An 18,870-nucleotide genomic window follows, 5' to 3' on the forward strand; every position below is an offset into this window, starting at 1 on the left:
GTGTCTGTGTAACCTTGGGTCAGGAAGTCAGGTGTAGATTACTGTACTGAGATTTTTAAAAATTTTTCAGTATTATATTCATTTATTTATGAATGTGTAAGGCCAGGAGCAACTTGCAGAGTTACTGTCCTTCCATTATGTAGGTCTTGGGGATTGAACTTAGGTCATTGGGCTTGGCAATATGCACCTTTATCTGCTGAACCATCTTACCAGCCCCTGAATGAGTTCTATCTGGGTGTGATAATCAAATGGCTGGACTCATCCCTTATATTATGGCTCTACAGCCCATAAGTTTTGGTGCCAGTGCACCCAGAGCCCCACCTCTTCTAGCCAGGAGGCCCCATTTTTTGTGGAAGGAAGAGCCTAGATCTATATTTCTCTGCAGTTCCCCTACTGTACATCCCATGGCTGCCCATGGCTGGACCTTTGATCCTGAAGCTTGCCTGATCCTTTAGCCCTGACATAGTTTCATGGTGCTCAGCCTCTGTTGGTTTCTGGTAATGGGCTGGCCATATGAAACTTACTGAGACTCCACAAGCCTTCCCGGGGGCTGCTGTGTTCTGGGGGCTGCTTGTTTGGGGGGCTGCTGTGTTCTGGGGGCTGTTGAAGCAAAAATAGTCCTAGGGAGGCTCATTTCTGAGTCAAGGCATGCCATCCTGTCTGTTCCCATAAAGGGATTTTGTTGTGTATCTGGCTTCAAGCAGCAGTCTGGGACACAGTGCTAGGTGCCAAAACACTGGAATTTGGGGAATTTGGATTTTTATGGTAATAACAGAACTGAATATTTTCAATGATGACTCCCTTGGAAAATTCAAATGGGTATTTATCATAATGACAGCCACACAATTCTTATTTTCTTCCAAAGAAATGTCTATTGTGGTTTGGCACTATAGCACACACCTGGGGTCCCAGATCTGGGAGGCAGAAGAATCAGGATTTTGAGACCACCTTGGGCTGTACAGTGAATTCAAGGCCAACCTTCACTATTTGGGAAGGAAGGGGAAGAGAAAAATCAATCAGAGGGGGCAGAACAAGAGGTCAGAGATGTGACGAGTGGTGAAAATTACTTGCTGCTCTGGCAAAGGACCTGGGTTTGGTTTCCAGCACCCATGCCAGGCAGATCACAACCACTTGTAACTCTAGTTTCAGGAGATCTGATGCCCTCTCTGGCCTCTGAGGACATCTGCATACACGTGGTGCACACACATGCACTCAGGCATACACATACATGTAAAATCTTCAAACACAAGTGGTAGCAGAAACGGCTTCCATTGTGAATTCGGGGGCTGCTAGACACTGACCTGGGCCATACAGGAACCTGTCTGAAGAGGAGGAGGAGAAGAAGGAAGAAAAAGAGGAGGAGGAAAAAGAAGAGAGGAAGAAGAAGAGGAGATAGAAGAGGAGAAAGAGGAGGAGGAAGAAGAGAGAGAGCTTGCTTCCATTGTGAACACATTCTACAGGACAGTAGGGTGACCAAGGTCAGTGGCAATTAATTGAATATTTTAAAAGAGCTTGTAGAAAGGGTTTTTTAATTTGTCTGATTAAAACCTTTCTGTGAGGTTTCAGACAAGCCATTTGCTCGGATCTGGTCTTCACACACTGAGCTGTCATACTCCATCCACTCCATAGACACACACCATTTATCATGTCAGTTAAAAGAGGAAGCCAAGGTACAAGCAGATTGTAAGAAGAATGTAATAGATGAAATTAGACCATGACAGAACAAGAGGAGAGGTAGAGAGAAACAGAAATAATGATTTCATCACTGCCCAGAATAGGGAGTTTCTTAACAACATAAAGAATTACGTGAGCTTAACTGCAAAAGAGGTGGATCTTTGAATCATATAAGAAAGATGAACTTCTACAAAAGAAATGTGTTGCTAGCCGAAGGAAAAGCAAAATCCAAGAATAGAATATCTAAGCCATGGTGATGACTCACTGAAAGAGCACTTGCCAACAGGCTAGATGGACCAAGCTCTCCTGCTGGCAGGCCAGTTACGGAGTATCCAGGAAGTAAATTTAGTCACAGGTTGTAGCTGGTTTAACCACAAAATGGAGTGAATTGTGTTTGCTCTCCTAGTACCTTCCCTTTGGTGACAGATAGTCTAAAGATTATTTAACACAAGGAATATGTCGTCATCCAACAGTCCTCTCCTAGGGACTATATTTCAATCTTGTTTTACAGACAGACTGTAACTATGCTGGAAGGAATGAAGATAATCCTAAAGAGACACTTGTATCCCTCCCTTTGGATGTCAAGACCTTTGAGACCATAGACCAAAAGAAAACTGGTCATTTTCCAGGAGAGTCGAGCCGGGAGAAGGAAAAGGCTTGAGGCCTCATGCCAGCCAGAGGGGGAATTTGTCTCCCAGGAAGAGATCTCATAAAGTTATGACAGCACGTCAGAACAGCTTGAGGGAAAGGCTAGAACCTAGACAACCATGGGTTAATGATGGTTGAGGCCACACCTTGTTCAAGACTGCTGCTTAGTTATGCATAGCTCTTGCCCTATGATTAAACCTGAAACATCATGTCAGGACCCCAAAGATAGACATGGGGTGGTCACTGAAAGTTAAGGCTAGCTTTGTCAACCTGACATAAACTAGAGTCACCTGGAGGAGACTCTAAATGAGGGATTGCTCACATAGGGTGGGCTGGATATCCTGTGTCTGTAGGTTAACTAAGTTAATTAATATGAGAAGGCCCAGCCCACTGTGGGTGGCACCATTTCCTAGGCAGGGGTCCCTGAACCTTATAAGAGTGAAGAACTGCACACAGCTGTCAAGCCGGTGAACAGGTTTACTTTTGTCTTTCTCTGCTCCTGACTGTGGAAGTGATGTGACAAGCTGTTTCAAGTTTCTGCCTTGACTTCCCTACAATGATGGACTGTAACCGGCAACTGTAAGCTGAAATAAACCCCTCCCTCTTTTAAGTTTCTTTTCATTAGGGTATTTTGCCACAGTAATAGAAATGAAACTAGGACAGTGGACCTCTTTATTGTGCTCCTTCCCAGTGTGGCCACACTGACTGGCACCCCTTTCTCTGCTTCTATGTGTTTTGTCCTCCTTCGTCTGGTTATTGGGGGTGGCTGGATGAGCCTAGGTCGGCAGGGCTGCCAGGGCCCAGGTCTGATACTGATAATTCCAGCATCAAGACTGCTGTACTTGGAGCAGACAATGAAGTAGAGCCAGGACTTGAGCTTGGGCCATGTGGACCCTGGAGGCTGTTCACACTGTGCTGCCTCGATGGGACTCAAGGAGCCCACTCAGACTGATGGCTGCTCTTTTCGAGAATTAAACTTATTTCATGCACATGCAACCATAACAACCAAATCAGTTCAGTCATTTTAGTTGAATTGAATTAGAAAAATGAACATTCTTCCATTTTTTTTTCAGTGAAGATCTTTCTTCATTTTTAAAAACAATTCACGCTTATTTAATCGGGTTTCTTCTGCCGTGTTTTCAGTTTCAGTCCCTGGCTATTCATTGGCTTCTTTGATCACTTTTAAAAATGGCTTCAAAATCACGGAGCACTTTTTTTCTAGGTGACTTTAGAGTCTAGGATTTGGACTGCCTGGGGTGTTTTGCTTATAGACATCTGAAAATATTTTGTTTTTTTGTTTTTTAAGGATTTAGTTTTATATCTGTGTAACCCTGTATGCCACATGTGTGACGGTGATCTCAGAGGCCAGAAGGGGCATTGGTTCCCCAGGAGATGGGGTTATACGTGGTGCCAAGCCTGTAACGGGACAGGTGCTGGGAACTGAAAACTCTGCAAGAGCAACAAGTACTCTTAACTGACATGCCATCTCTCCAGCCCCAGACACCTTATGCCACGTTCTGGCTTCAGAGTAACTACTTAGCTGCACTCATCAGAGGGACCACTAATGCTTCCAGGTTATCCCAACCCAGCAAAGATAGTATCTTGTTAGGAACCTGTAAGTCACCATTTCTTTTCATTTTTTTTCCCTCTTAAAACTACTTTAAAATTTAACTATCATTTCCCTCTGTTTTGTGTATAAATAGCTCTGGGCTGTATCTGCTGAACAGCAGCTGTAAGTCTATTATCTTAGAATTGCTAAATGGTTGGAGTGATTTGGCTATGACTTTTTAATTTGCTTCCAGATGTTTCTGCACAGAGGTAGCTGAGGGTAGTGGGAGATGCAGCTCAGTGATTTTATTCCAGAATGAGGTGCTTCCCATAAACGCCAACAAGTAAGGCACTTCACATGATGCCTGGCCTGCAGGAGGTGTTCTGGAGACTCTGGGAATGAAAGAAAATGTAGGAGCTGTTCCCCCTTTTACACTCGACTTCTGTGTACCTTTCATTTGCTTTAAAAAATAAATGTGCATTTTAAACATTATTTCCAGAAGCAAGATAGAGACGTTAACATTGAGAGGGTGACCACAGTAATAGAGAGGAAGCTGGCTTCTGTTAGCACAGTCCTTGCTTCACCCGACCCCAGCCTGCCACCAGCCCTGGGAATGGGCAATACCTTTCAAATGCTCTTAATTGTTTCTCCAGGCATTTACTAGTAAATAATGTGTACATACTGATAAGTATTAGTTTAAAACTTTTGGCTGTGTGTTTGGATTCTGGCTATGGAAGATCCTACTTTACTGTTTATAAGTATGGTCAACACACAATCACCCCCATCTTCATACATTAAATAAAAGTTGTGTCTCATTATTGTTGTTGTTGTTGTTGCATGAGTTCACATGTGAAGGCCAGAGAACAAGTTTTGGGAGTTGGTTCTCTCATTTTACCATGGGCCGCAGGTATGAAACTCAGGACGTCAGGCTAGTGTGCTTGCCTTTGGAGCCATCTTGCTGGTCCCAATGTGTCAATTGCTTTAGTAGATCTCTATTAAATTCTTTTCCTTTTAACAGCTGTTTAAATATTGCTTCCTACTGAGCCAATAAATATAATTCTGAGCCATGAGAGTTCATTTTATATATCTGTTGACCTTTGTTTTCCTAGAATTGCTTATATTATTGAAAAGGCCCTCCTCCACCTTGTACCAGGCTGAGTCTCTGAAATGGCTTCAGTGCACTTTTCTATAAAGCTGAGGTTAGGAGTGATTTTTAGCTGGCGTCTGCTTTCTGTGTTTCTGTGGACATGTTTTCCGGAGCCCTGGGTTGCTCACTGACTTCATCTGCACAGCTCCCATCACAAAGCTCCGCCAGCCTGAGAATTCTCTTCCATGCCAGAAACCTGGAAGAGCCCAAACTTCCCTCTGTGCTCTGGGACTGAAGGCTTTCTCCTTCAAGACTCCATCACAGTGCCTAGAGCAAGGGGCTAATAACTCTCCTAATACAGCTCTCTGATGGGCAATTGGTTTCAGCTCCTTTCTCCCAGACCTGCATTCTAATTTTTGTCTAACTATACCCTCTAGTAATTTAATGGAAATGGTACCTGAGTAATGAAGTTTGGGGGAGATGATTGTGAGGATCAGAGACCACCCCCCTCCCATCCACACACTCATCATAACAAGCACTGGAGACCCAGGGTAGCAGGCATGAGGCAGTTTATTTTACAAGGTTGGGTACCAACCCAGGTAGAGAGGCAGGTGCTCTGGCTGAGTGTAGAGAACTGTTTATTAGATTCCTGAATACAGGCCCCTCCCTCCTCTTTCTCATTGGCTGAGTCGTGGTGGGGACAGCCATGTTATCATTAATTAATATTAATATTAATTAATATCACCTGCCATGTTGGTCTATTTCTCAACAAAGATCATACCTGGGTTTATCTACTTCACATCCTGTTTATTTTAAAGCCTTTAGGTTTATGACCTTGTCCATCTGCAGGCTGTTAGGTGTGTTGTTAGACCTAACATTAGGAAAGCTGGCTCTCTATTAATATTCTTTTATGCCAAATTCCTAGTGTGGGTGGGGCAGCCAGACTAACAGGTGTTAGTAGGGTCCTGAGCTTTTTGTCCATTTGTCATTGAACCTAAGCTTAAGACAGTCTTGTTTTGAAAAATGGATAAAATTAGTTTTATTTATTATGTGGATGAATTTAAAAGTGTGTTTATTACCTCATCACAAGGGATAGACTGTTAGGCAGAGCCTAAAATTCTAGGATGAGAAATCTTTAAAGGACTTAGAATCTCATAGCTGGTCAAGGCTAAGAAGCTTGGAGCTGACTGTCTCACTCCTTTGTGTGCCGACCTTCCCTGTCACACTCGTCCTCCTAGCCTTGGGGTCCACATATTCTTTCCAGTTTTGTAAATCCTGCTGTTGAGAATTCTGGCAGCATCTTTGTTCTATATTCTTTGCTTTTTTGTCTGTGTACATGCCTGAGTGTGCATGCCGGTGTGTGCATACATATGTATGTGCGTACCTATGTGTGTGCTTGCCTGTGTGTTCCTGTGTGTGCATACCTGTGTGTGCAAGCCTGTATGTGGATGCATATGTATATACATGCATGCCTGTGTGTGCATGCATATGTGTGCACATGCCTGTGAGTGTGCATGCCTGTGTGTTCATGCCTGTGTATGCATATACATGTGTGTATTCTTGTGTGTGCATGCCTGTGTATTCATGCCTCTGTGTGCATGCATATGTGTGTGCATGGTTGGTGCATGTCTATGTGTGCATGCATATGTGTGTGCATTCATATGTATGTGCATGCCTGTGTGTGCATGCCTGTGGAGGCCAGAGGTTAATGTCTGATGTCTTCCTCAGCCTCTCTTCATCTTGTTTTCTGAGACAGGGTTTCTCTTCCTTCCTGAACCTGAAGCTTGCTACACTCTGCCACACTTGCCAGCCTAAGAGCCTCAGGGATTCACCTGTCCCACCACCTCAGAGCCATGCCTAGCTTTTTATGTAAAGTTCTGCAGCTTAAAGTCAGGTCACAGTGCTTCCCTCACAAGTACTTTATTCACAGAGCCATCTCCCAACCTTTCTTCTCTTTGCCTTTTATGCAGTTGTTTCCTGTTCTTGCTTTATTCAAGGGAGGGCTCCTTCTAGAGACATCCATTACAGTTTCCAAGAGTACCTTTTTGCTCACTACTGCATTGGTATTGGTCTTTGGTAATTTCTAAGTCCAGCTGCATAGTGTTCTCATGCCTGGTAAAAGCTGAGAAGCATGAGCTGACTCTGTGTGTTGCATTCCCTGAAACCTGTCACATTTTTCCTCCTGGCCCGTGGTCCACATATCTAGGTTTCGTGACTGTTTTTCATGGAAACAATTGTTCAGTCACCTGTGGACCAAGTTGATGCCTCATGTCCACTGGGAAGTAGCCTACTTCAGTCTTGTCCAACTCATCTTCAAGACTCCTGCACTCCTCTGAGCTTGTCTAGGGCTGGGTTCTCAGAGGAGTTCTGCTAATGGGACATACTTCTGTCTCCTGCCACAAAGGACCCCTGTCCCAGCTCTGTCTTTGTATGTTGTGATCTAGGGAACACAGTGTCTTTGAATTTTACCAGAGGCTGAAGTTGTATTTTGTATGTTGTTTTGTTCAGAAGATTTTTGAGGGAAGGGGGAAAGAAATGGAAAATGTTTTCCTCAGCACCTGGAGGGAGACTCTGCATCTGACATCTTAAGTGGACCCTGTCAGGCGGTATCTTTATTACAGACCTCCAGCCACATTTAGCCTTCACAGAATTGAGTCGGTTAGGAGCCTTGCAAATGTCTCATATAACTTGATTGCTTTGAGAAAATTACATTACTTCTCAACCTATTTGCTGCCTTAGTAGAAAGAATCACACCATGCTAGTGGTGTTTTCCAGATTCGCTTATCCTGGAAGGAATCAAATCTTTTATTTCAGCAGCTTCTTACTGAACAATTTTTGAAATGCAATCCTAACTTCTTTATTTTTAGTCTTCTTCTTAAAATGACATTTATTAGTTAATGCATAGCGAGGTGAGCACAGAGTAAGAGGAAAACTTGCAGGGGTCAGTTTTTGTCCCTCTACCTGGTTGGTCCTGGGGACAGAACTTGGGTCATCAGGCTTGGGGGCAGGTGCCTTTAACCCCCTCAGCCCTCTTGTTAACTCTCCTTAGCATCTTAAACACAGGGCTGAATGTTCTCCGTTTCTGCTTTCTTGGAGGCATTTCACTAATACTGATTATCACCCGGTGGGATAATTTGGTGACCTCTCTGGATGCTTGCTTTTTAAGTTCCTAATTGATTTTTTAGAGATGGCTGTAATTGCGCAGTGAGTCATCTCCACCAGCAGGATAACACTGTTCTATTTAATTGACTGGTTGCTGTGCCTACGGTGAGCTGGGACTGGCAGCAGAAACAGTATCCCTAGGCTGGCAAAGCCAGCAACCTGAAATGCAGGTCCAAGCCCTGGTCACCGGATGCTGGTGAGAAGCACGCAGACAGTCCTGGCTTCTAGGATCCTACAGTGTGAGCACCCAAGCTGCCACATCAGTCAGGGCTCCAGAGTCCGAGGTCTGTGGCTTCACGTGACACAGACAACTCTTGGTGTAGCAGTTGTTCTGTGCCTTGTAGGAGTTGAGTGACGTCCTTTCCTTTAGATATAACTGTCCCCAGGGACACCAGACATTGCCACATTACCCTTATCAGGATAGTGTGGACTTGTGTTGAGAGTCTTAGATCACGAATCCCCTTTCTTCTGAGTTCCTAGTAATTTCCTGGATGGTTTAAGTTGGATAAAAACATAATAGTAGGGGACTGGAAGAGGGAGAAATTTCCTGGATCCTGTAAAACGTGAACTAATTCATTGACACCTGTTGCCAGTGCTAGCTAAAATTTTCCTGCTTTAAATAATCTCACAACTAACATTTATGGAGCCCTGTTTTGTTCTGATGTGTATGTGTTTGTGTATGTGCATGTGTGGATGCTTGCCTGTGTGTACATTTGTATGCATGTACATGTATATATGTGTATCTGTGTATGTGTTCATACATGCTTGCTTGTATGTGTATATGTACCTGTGCATGTATGTGTTTATGTGTGCATATGCTCATATGTGTGCATGCCTGTGCACAGGTGTGTGTGTAGAGGCTAGTGGTTAAATGGGTGGGTGTTTTCCTCTACCACTTTACATATTAAGACAGTTTCTCTCACTGAACCCAACACTTACCAACTGGTTAAATGGGGTGCCTGTTGTGTTTCAGGGATCCACCTGTCTCTACCTCTACCTTAGGCACTAGAATTACAGACAAGCCCACTATAACCAGCTTTTAAGTGGCCACTGGAAATGGAGCTCAGGTCCTTACACTTTACTCACAGAGTCATCTCCTAGCCCTAGTGAGCACTCATTATTTAAACTCACATTTGGTGACAGACATTGCCTCCACACTGACAGATATCTGAAAACCAAGTCCCAGGGCATCTATGCAAACGCTGGAACTTGAGCCTGTGGGGCATCCTTGGAGTTCACTCTGCCAGTATCTGCATGATGTCTGTCACCATGGTGCCACATGTAGACTTCAGCCTTCAGTCAGCACTCTGCTTTGGGGACAAGGTACACATGCCTTTCACCTTTTATACTTGCTGAATAGTGAGGTTCAGCAAAGGTTTGAGGAACTAGATGAATGGAGCTCTGAACAGCAGTCTCCAGTGCTTTTACGAGAACGGGAAAACCACAACAAAAAACATACGTGCATGCTCTGGTTTCTTGAGAGGGCACAAGTTGTGACATTGTAGGTCATTAATGTGCTGCAAATCTCTGTCATTAGAAGGATAATTGCCTTCTACAGTAGAGAGGAAGTGGCTGTATAATTATAGCCTGAAGGCTGGCATCTCGCCTCCCTGCTGTCTGTCAAGACAAGAAACTGCGATGCAATGCAGCAGGCACCAGGTTTCTTAAGGATTAACCTACATCAGTACCTGGAGCCATGGGAAACTTTTCCTGATGATTTTGGGCAAGAGATCCTACATTGCAGCCACCATCACTGATTTTTATGTATCACTGAGGCCATCTGGACCTTGACATCTTGGGTAGTTTAAAGCTTGCTTTCTGAGGTGTATTAATTTAGACTTTCTGAAACTGACTGTCACTTGTGATGGCAGTGCCTGTTGAAGACAGTGTGTTGTCTGTATTCTACCGTTTGCCTCAGAGGTCATTGAGGGTGGTGTCAGGAATCACTAGGGATGCATGGACCAAGTTTGGTCCTGACAGGCGACTGCTCTGCTGCCTGGCTTTTGTCACCTTGTCACACACCTAGACATAACCTTGGGAGAAGGAAGTCTTAACAGAGAATGTCCCTTCAGAAGATTAGCCTGTAGGTAAGCAGATAGGGCATTTTCTTGATGAATGGTCTTCTGTAGAAGGATCCATCCTTCTAAGGATGATTAGAGCTATGGGAAGGTGGGCCTGAGTTGTATAAGAAATTGGGCTGAGCAAGCTATGAGGAGCAAGCCAGTAAGCAGCACTCCTTCATGGTCTCTGCTTCAGTTCATGCTTCCAGGTTCCTGCCTTGACTTCTTGCCTTGACTTCTCTCAGTGATGGAGAGTGACCTGAGAGCTGTAAGCTGAAGTAAACCCTTTCTCCCAAGTTGCATTTTGGTTATTGTGCTTTATCCTAGCAATAGAAACCCTAATTGAGACAACTGTGTAAGCTTATTCTGTAATGAGTGTCGGGTTCTGGGACTGTCAGCCCAACTACATTCCTGAACTACCTATATCCTGAACTTCTGAACTTCATATTCTGCTGCTCATTAAAAGTCAAGCTGTCCTCAAAACTCACTAAAAAGTAATTGAAGATAAAGAGGATGGAAGGCATAGAGATGATGGGCTGATCTATTATTATTTTTTAAAAGATTCATTTTACATTTATTTATTTATTTGTGTGTGTGTGTGTTGGGAATGTCCACAGGGTTGTAGGTGCTGGTGGAATCCAGAAGAAGGCATCAGATCCTTTGGAGCTGGAGTTACAGGGAGTTGTGAGCTGCCCAATAAGGGTTGGGGGCATCCAATTCTGGTCCTCTGCGAGAGTAGCCAGTGCTTTTAACCACTGAGCTTTCTTTTCAGCCTGATATGATTTGACATTCTAAGAATCGTACTTTCTGTTATCTGGCTGCAACCATATAAAGTAGTCACTTAAAAATGAAACAGAATTCATGCAGACTGAGCCTTAGTAAACTGGAAGGCTCCACTTGATTCAAATGTCTCTAATTAAACATTTTTAAAGTGATGTCAAGGAATTATCTCTTTAAGTGGTGAGACTGCAGGGATAATTTCAGAGTAGCAATTTGATCTGCCTTGGAAATGCAAATACACAGTGTTTTATCCATACTAGCGAGCAAAAAATGAAACAAGTTCTTGATGGACAGATACTCACTAGTAAGTACTTATTACATTTTGGGTCCAGCCTCATGCTGCTCCTCTTTGGGGTAGTCTCTGTGTGGTCTCAGGGACTCAGTTGAACTGTCCTTAAATGATCCCCCAGCAGTTTACCCAGAGTCCCTGAATAGCACCTGCCTCTGTGTATCTCTTGCTGCCTGGGTGGTGAGGTTCCCCAGCACCTGGTGTGTGGGTGGCAGGATGAGCTACTTTTCTCATTGCTGGAACAAAATACCTGATTAAGGCATCTTAAAGAAGAGGTCCTCTCTTTTTGTTCCACAGTTTGAGGGTTCAGTCCATCAAGGGGGTAAGGCATGGTGGCAGGACTGTGAGGCAGCTGCTCACAGTGTCCACGGTAGGGAGGAAGACAGAGATGACAGAGAGGAGCTCGCCAATATTCCATAGTCTTTCCTTTTCGTTCTGTCTGGGACCTGAGTCCAGAAACAATGCTTCCCACATCCAGGGTGGCTCTTCTGACCTCCAATTAACCTGATCCAGAAGCTCCCTCACAGACAAGCCCAGACTTTTGTCCAGTAGTTCATTTATAGACTGTGTCAAGCTGGTAATGGTGCCCATCATGGTGAGTACACAGGAGATGGGGTTTTGTGTATTGACTGAATAAGGAATAGGAGGGAGATCACTAAATTTAATCTATCACACATGCCAAGAAGACATGCTATACTGAGATATTCCCACCTCTCCTTCCCATGGTGTAGAATAAGCAGTTTGTGGGGCAGTGGTTTTTCTTCTCTTGTCCTCTCTTCCTTTCTCTCAGTCTCAAGAAAAGATATCTTAGTCATCTTCAATCCAAGGTCTTTCTGAACACCATTTTCTTCTTTCCAGGCAGGCATTAATGAAAACGACTTTTATGACGGGGCTTGGTGTGCCGGTAGGAATGACTTGCATCAGTGGATCGAAGTGGACGCCCGGCGCCTGACCAAGTTCACAGGGGTCATTACCCAAGGAAGGAACTCTCTCTGGCTGTAAGTGGGTCAGCACCTGTGCCCGACAGACTGTCTTCCATCTATCATTTGAAGGGAAACTGCAGAGCAGTACTTGATGAAGGGTGACTGGAAGGTGCCCAAGGCTCCTTCTCCCATGCGGGGACAGGGCAGAGCCCACTGAGAAAGGAAAATGAGGTGGACAGGGGTGCAGTCATAGATAAGCCCTGAGGCAGGTGGCTAGTATCTTGGATCCTGACGATTATTGGTATTAAACTCAGCCTGAGGTAAGAGTTCTCAGCAAGTAGTGAGCACATGGTCTTTGGAGGAGACAGGAAGAACTTTCCAGACTCTGGGGGAAGGACTAGAAGTCTTGGAAGGTTCCCAAACAAATGTCCACTTGAGATGTATTTTATGCGAGGAATGAACCAGCTCAGAGATCAGGGAATGAGACCATTTCTCAGCCTTGAATTTAGAGTTAGATTTGTGGCAGTAACAAAGTGGTCTGATGGCTATCCTGAGAGATGGAAATAACCTCTCAAAACCCTCCATCTTGGCTGGGATGGAGAGTGTGTGCTTAGCATGTGGGGATCCCTGGGGTCTTTCTCCAGCACTGAATAAAGCAGGTGATGTCATGTACTTCTGCAATCTCAACAGCTGGGAGATGCAGGGAGGAATATCAGTTCAAGGTCAGCTTTAGCTCCTGTATTTGTTACTTTTTTACTGCTATGCTAAAACACAAGACCATGTCAAGAAAGAGGCTTATTGGGGCTTGCAGTTCCAAGAGGAAAAGGCCATCATAGTTGGGAGATGGGAGGCATGGCAACTGGGGCATTAAGCTGAGAGCTCATATTCTGAACCACAAGCAGAAAGCAGAGAGATTGAAATGGGAATGGCGTGAGGCTTTGAAGCCTCAGATCCAGTGACTAGTGATATACTTCCTCCAGCAAGGCCACATCTTTTAGACTCCCACAGACAGTACCACCTTCTAGGAACCAAGTGTTCAAATGCCAGAGGCTATTCTCACACAATCCACCACAGCTGTAAAGAGTTCAAGGCCAAGCTGGGCTACATGAGGCCCTGTCTCAAAACAAAGCAGGAGAGAACAGAACAGAAGAGACCATATATCTCACAGTGCTTTTCTACTGTGGAACTCTATTCTGCTTTAAGAGGAAGGGAATTCTGGCACATGATGCATGGGAATGAACCTTGGGTGCATGCTGATAAATTCAATAAAAAAAATAAGGATGGATACCAGATGATTCTGCTCAGACAAGGACCTAGAGTAATCAGATTCATAGAGACTGAAATAGGATGGTGATTGTTAGGCACTAGGGGGAGGCCAGTGGGGAGTTAATATTTGTAAGTATGAAGCTGAACTTCAGGATGCGGACACCTCCTGGATGTGGCTGGTGATCATGATGGCGAGTGAAGGCAGGTGGACTGAGAGCCGTAGGCCTGGGTACCTATCAAGGCTATGAGAAGTCCTGTGGCTTGTATATTTTATAAGAATAATACATATTTATTCTCATTATAAATACAATATTTAATATCCCTAAGCATTAACACACACATCAGGGTAGCTATGGAGATGAACGGCTCTGACCTTGGGTCCTATGCACGCAGTGGGGCCTCATCAGGTCTCAGTGTAGTCAGCAGGATACTAGTGATTTCTGAATGGAAATCCTCTATACCTGGCCACACTGAGAAGTCAAGGACACCAACATTAGAAAACTGGTTGTGTTGTGTGACTCCACTAAGATCCCTTCCTCCTTATAGCTTCAGCCCCTTCACACTGCTGCAATCCAAAGTTCCATTTCTTAGTGTCTTTCAGTATTTAGCAACCATGGTATATAGTGGACGATTACATTGTACTACCAGTCAAGAAACAAAAAGTGAGGAGTGCATGCTGTTGCTCAGCTTTTTTTTTCTCCGTTTTCGTTGTCTAGGATTCCAACCTAGGGAATAATGCCACCCAAAGTGGGCAGGTCTTCCCACTTCAATGACATAGTCAAGATAACCCCCAGAAGCATGTCCAAAGGCCCATCTTCCAGATGTCTCTAGACTCGGTCAAGTTGACAATTAACACTAACCATCACAGAGATTAGTTTTAATTTTGAAAGTGGTCAACATTAATAGCTAAACTGGGATAAGACTTGACATTTTTACTCATAGTTAACTACCTGCCATTGTTCCTGGCCCTGAATTGTTTCTGGTACAGACATATTTCAGGTTCTCTATTATTGGTTTCTGTCTTTGTTACTGAGATCCTTGCTGATAGAAGCCATGCCCTATCCTTTGGGGGACTGTCCAGCACAGGTACCTGTTTTATGTCTAACAAATGGCTCCCTAATAAATGAGCAACATTAAATTAATAATGACCATATTTTGGTGTGGCAATAATTGTCTGGCACTGATTCATCTCCTGCTTTCCTGGTTTTTTTTGTATTAACATTGTAATATCTAATAGTGTTTTTAAAACCTTACCCATGATTCCACTGTCTTTATACCAACAGATTTTTCTTATATACTGAATATCATACCCAATTATGTTGTTTTTGACTTAGTATATTACATTTTCATGTTGTGACTCAGATTTCATAATGATTATTTTTAATGGCCCGTGATTTATTCAGCTATGCCTCCATCATGTCCCAATTTCTTGCTATCTTTTTCATAGTGAGAGAAGAATTTTGTGCTCCCCCTTCTTTATTTATATCTACCAAGTAAATAATTTTCAGAGCTGGGATATTTCATGCAGTTTGACAACATTTGATTATTATTATTTTTTTTTTTTTTTGCTATTTTCAGGATTACATTTTATTTACTTGGCTTTTCAGTGGCAATTATGCGTGTATTCATGCATGCCAATGTTTGCTCTGAACTCTGCATTTTTCCCTCCTTAATGGCATATTATCACATGACAGTTATTTTTACTACTTGGATTCTGAAAGGCTTTTAGGGAGGAGGGCTAGGAAGCTGGGTTATTCTAGGGAGAATGGGAAGTTGTGAAGAAAAAGACTGGTGTGAAATAATCAATAAGGAATGAGAGCAGGGATTGATGATAATGCCTGGCTATTAACCTGTCTGGCCACTGTCATTCGAGATGAAGTTGGTGGGCTATCATAGGATTAGAAAAAAAGATTGAGGTAAGCACTGTGATACCATTTCTTCTTAACTACAAACCCAAGGGGGATAAGCAAGAAATCACAGCTGGAACACTATCTCTCGAGGGCTTTTAAGGGGGGAGGTGAGAGATAGAATTACTCCTAAGAGTCTGATTTTTCTTAATGTCTAAATTTATTTCAGGGCAAATTATTGCTCAGGGATAACGAAATCAAGAAATCTGTCGGGTTTTAGTGTACTAGACCTCCTGGAATAGTTCCGCCTCCACCAGGGGCCAACAGGAGGTGGAAGGGTGGCCTGCTTCGGTAGGTATTCAAGCCTTCCCCTCACCAGGGCGTGAATAATGTGGAAGGCAATCGGATCTGTTTCGAATGGTAAAACAAACAAACAAATAAACAAACAAGCACGCCCATGTTAGACATCGTAAATTTTTACAGTGAAGATGACAGTACCCACTCCTTTCTCCTTCCTCCCTGCCCCCCATGCCCCACCCCTCCTGATCCCACCTTTCAGGTTTCTGTCTTTCTCTTTAGCAGTTACTGAGAGCATTCCTGACAGTGGCCATGTCCTGGTATTAGGGGAACCTGTGCAGAACCAGGCACCTGTTCGATGCTCAACAAATCATTCCCTAAAAATTGAATATGATTAAACCAACAAAGGTTCACTCACCAGTAGTGAGTTAATTGATCTGGGACTGCAAATGACAGAAGGAAGGCTTACAGTACAATGAGGAAACAGAGGAAGGCAGAAGAGAGAAGGCTGGTTTGTGACAGACTGCTGGAGATGAGTGCTTCCTATTCTAAAATCATGGCATGCCTCTAGCTACTGCTGGTTATGCAGACTCCCTTCTTTAGACCTCAGTTTTCTATCCTCTAAAATGGATTGGCTACTTTCATCTCATAGAGATATGTGTGTATGTGTGTTTGTGTGTGTGTATATGTGTGTATAGGGTTGTAAACAATTATACTAGGATATTTAAAACTTACACAGCACACAGTAAGTGCTTAATAGAAAGGTAATTTTCTCTTCCCACTCTTTGGGTTTCTCTAGAACAGTATATTTCTAATTTTATTTTTAGCCATGGGTCCTTTTCCCCAAATACAATATTTATTGGATGCACTTGGAAGTGATAAGCAGGCAAGACTAATCTGTGTGGTTCTTGTAGGGGGAACATTGCCTTCCTGGTCTTTCGTTCTCCTCAAGTGTCTCTATATTAGGCATCCTGGTTACTTGATATGCCCTGTGCAGGTTACAGTCTACCCACTTCCCCACATGTTCACTGCTATTCTGCAGAACTAGGCAGACATGGGATTCAGATCAAACAAGCAAAGCTAGAGCTGGGGTCAGAGTTGACCTTTTCCAATCAGGTGTGAAAAAATGCTGCACTTGGGTGACTAAGATTTCAGACACAGAGAAGAAAGGAGTTTCCAGCTGGTGCATTCCTGTTATCTGAGCACTCCAAAAGTAGAAACAAGAGAATCTGGAGCCTACACAGTACATTGAGCCATCCTGGGCTACATGACACCCTGTCTCAAAAACAAGAAAACAAAACAAAATCAGCCAACCAGCCAACCAACCAACCAACCAAACAAACAAACAAAAACCAGCTTCTTTCTATGCAAAGGGAGAAATCACTTTTCAAATGTATATTTCAGAATATTATGGTGGGGGTGGAAAGAGAATCATCATCAATAACAAAAATTGTTTGGAAAAATGCTATGATGAAACCTAATACTTTACATGCTAATGGACATAAATTATTTAAATAGTAGGGCAAGACTTTTAAAAATGCTTTTCCTTTATAGGACTGGCATAGCTTGTATTTTAAAATGAACATTTTAATATCATTTTGTTTCTGGCATTCCCCGTGTATTAATTAATTAATTAATTAATTAATTAATTAATTAATTAATATGGCATTTCTTGAGTGCTCTGTACTAAGGATAAGACTGTAAATGTAAGCAAGAATTGGTCTTGCCTTTAGGGAGCAGTCTAGTAGGAGAATCCAGTATATTATGGGGGCTTCAAGAGAAGGCAGAGGCCGTACTGACCTGAGGTAGGTGGAGTTCCCATTGGATCGGAGGTGTGGCTGAGGTGATGCCTGAGGTCCTAAGGCATGGCTGCCACATCCCCCCAGTAATTCACATTCAAGCTGATGGCAAAGTCTGCAATTACAGTTTTAATAATTTCTACAACTAATTTGGGCTACTGGAGTTATAAAATATAATTGTTGTAATGATTTTGAGTAATTTATATTTTTCAGCAATATAAATTATCATTCCTCACTGCATTGCCATTTAGTGAAATGTTAGTGCCCCAATAGAAACCAATCTTTCATTTCCCTAATGACAGAAAGTATATTAGACATGTGAGTGTTGCAATTATAACCAGCATGATGATTGAAAAGTTAATTACTCTGCTGAGGTGAGTCAGTGCTTCTAAGGACTTGAAAGAAATGTAGACAATTTTAAAAAACCAAATGTTTTGCACTTTAACTGTTGAGTAGGGAAAAACCATCTGTTTTTTTTTTTTTTTTTTTTTTTTTTTTTAAGTAAGGCAGTAATTTGAGCACCAGGTTTGTGTTTGTAAGATATTGTAGGGAGGGGAATGAAGAGAACTAAGGAAGGTTGACCAGTTGGCTGAATTTGGAGCAAGAAGTCAGGGTGGTTAGTAAGACAGATAGAGAACTCCAGTTGTAAGCCAAGCTTTGTGTCCAAGAATACAAAGAATTGACAGGGTTGGGAACAACACCAAGAAGTTAGCATGGCATTTGGAATGGGATGTCTTAGCAGAGATTCAGGGTACTAGTTTCTTTGAGAAGGATGAAGTACTCAAGTCACAAGGAAGGTAGGATCAGACAGACAAGTTATTACTTCCTTTATGGTGACACTTTGGCCTTAAAGTGGATGGGATTTGTAACAGACAGCTACACCAGTACACCAAGGGTTCTGGGATTCTGTGAGGCTGTCAAGAGGTGGAGAGATCACACTGGAAATGACTAAGGTCTCCTGAGAGAGTCCATATGAGAGAGAAACTGGCTTTACAGCTTTGGAGAAGGATTCTCTGCATAGAACGAGTGTGGCAGGTTTATGGACTGGAACTTAGAAATTGCAAGGCCAATGTTGGGCAAAAACCTAGGGAGTTTTCTACCCAGTCTCAGAAAGGGCTCAGTGAGTGTTAAGAACACAGACTTCTCATTATTCCTTGGGCTATCTTGGTGGTTTGTAGGCAGGGAACGTGGAAGCTGATGGTAGTTGCACTGCAGAAGTTCAAGAGCACTGGGGTGCTGCTGGCGCACACACTGTGCTAGAGGGAAGGGAAGAGTTGGAAAGTGAGGTCTAGTGCTAGTGGTAGATGGGTTCAAGTCAGAGGTCAGGTTCAAGAGAACCCTGGGAGTTGTCAGGATTAAGAAGTGGTAGAGGCTTGTCTGGGGACCAGTGGCTTAGGGAGTGAGCAGAAGGAAAGACAGAGTGGGGAATAAGTCTAAGAATCTTGAGGCTGGAAAGCTGGCCACTTCCATGTTCCCTGCAGGCAGTGTT

General features: G+C 43.3%; 1 protein-coding gene across 2 annotated transcripts in view; it reads left to right on the forward strand.

The window, feature by feature from the left end:
- The window catches only part of Cpxm2 (carboxypeptidase X, M14 family member 2), a 112,019-nt gene that overhangs the window by 34,898 nt on the left and 58,251 nt on the right, over nt 1-18,870 (forward strand). For both annotated transcript variants that reach the window (XM_052196857.1, XM_052196865.1), the window contains one exon: nt 12,108-12,247. In XM_052196857.1, coding sequence (XP_052052817.1) covers nt 12,108-12,247 — 140 coding nt within the window. The remainder of the gene's footprint in view (nt 1-12,107; nt 12,248-18,870) is intronic.

This window comes from Apodemus sylvaticus, chromosome 1 (genome assembly GCF_947179515.1).
Source record: "Apodemus sylvaticus chromosome 1, mApoSyl1.1, whole genome shotgun sequence".
In the NCBI taxonomy this organism is placed as follows: domain Eukaryota; kingdom Metazoa; phylum Chordata; class Mammalia; order Rodentia; family Muridae; genus Apodemus; species Apodemus sylvaticus.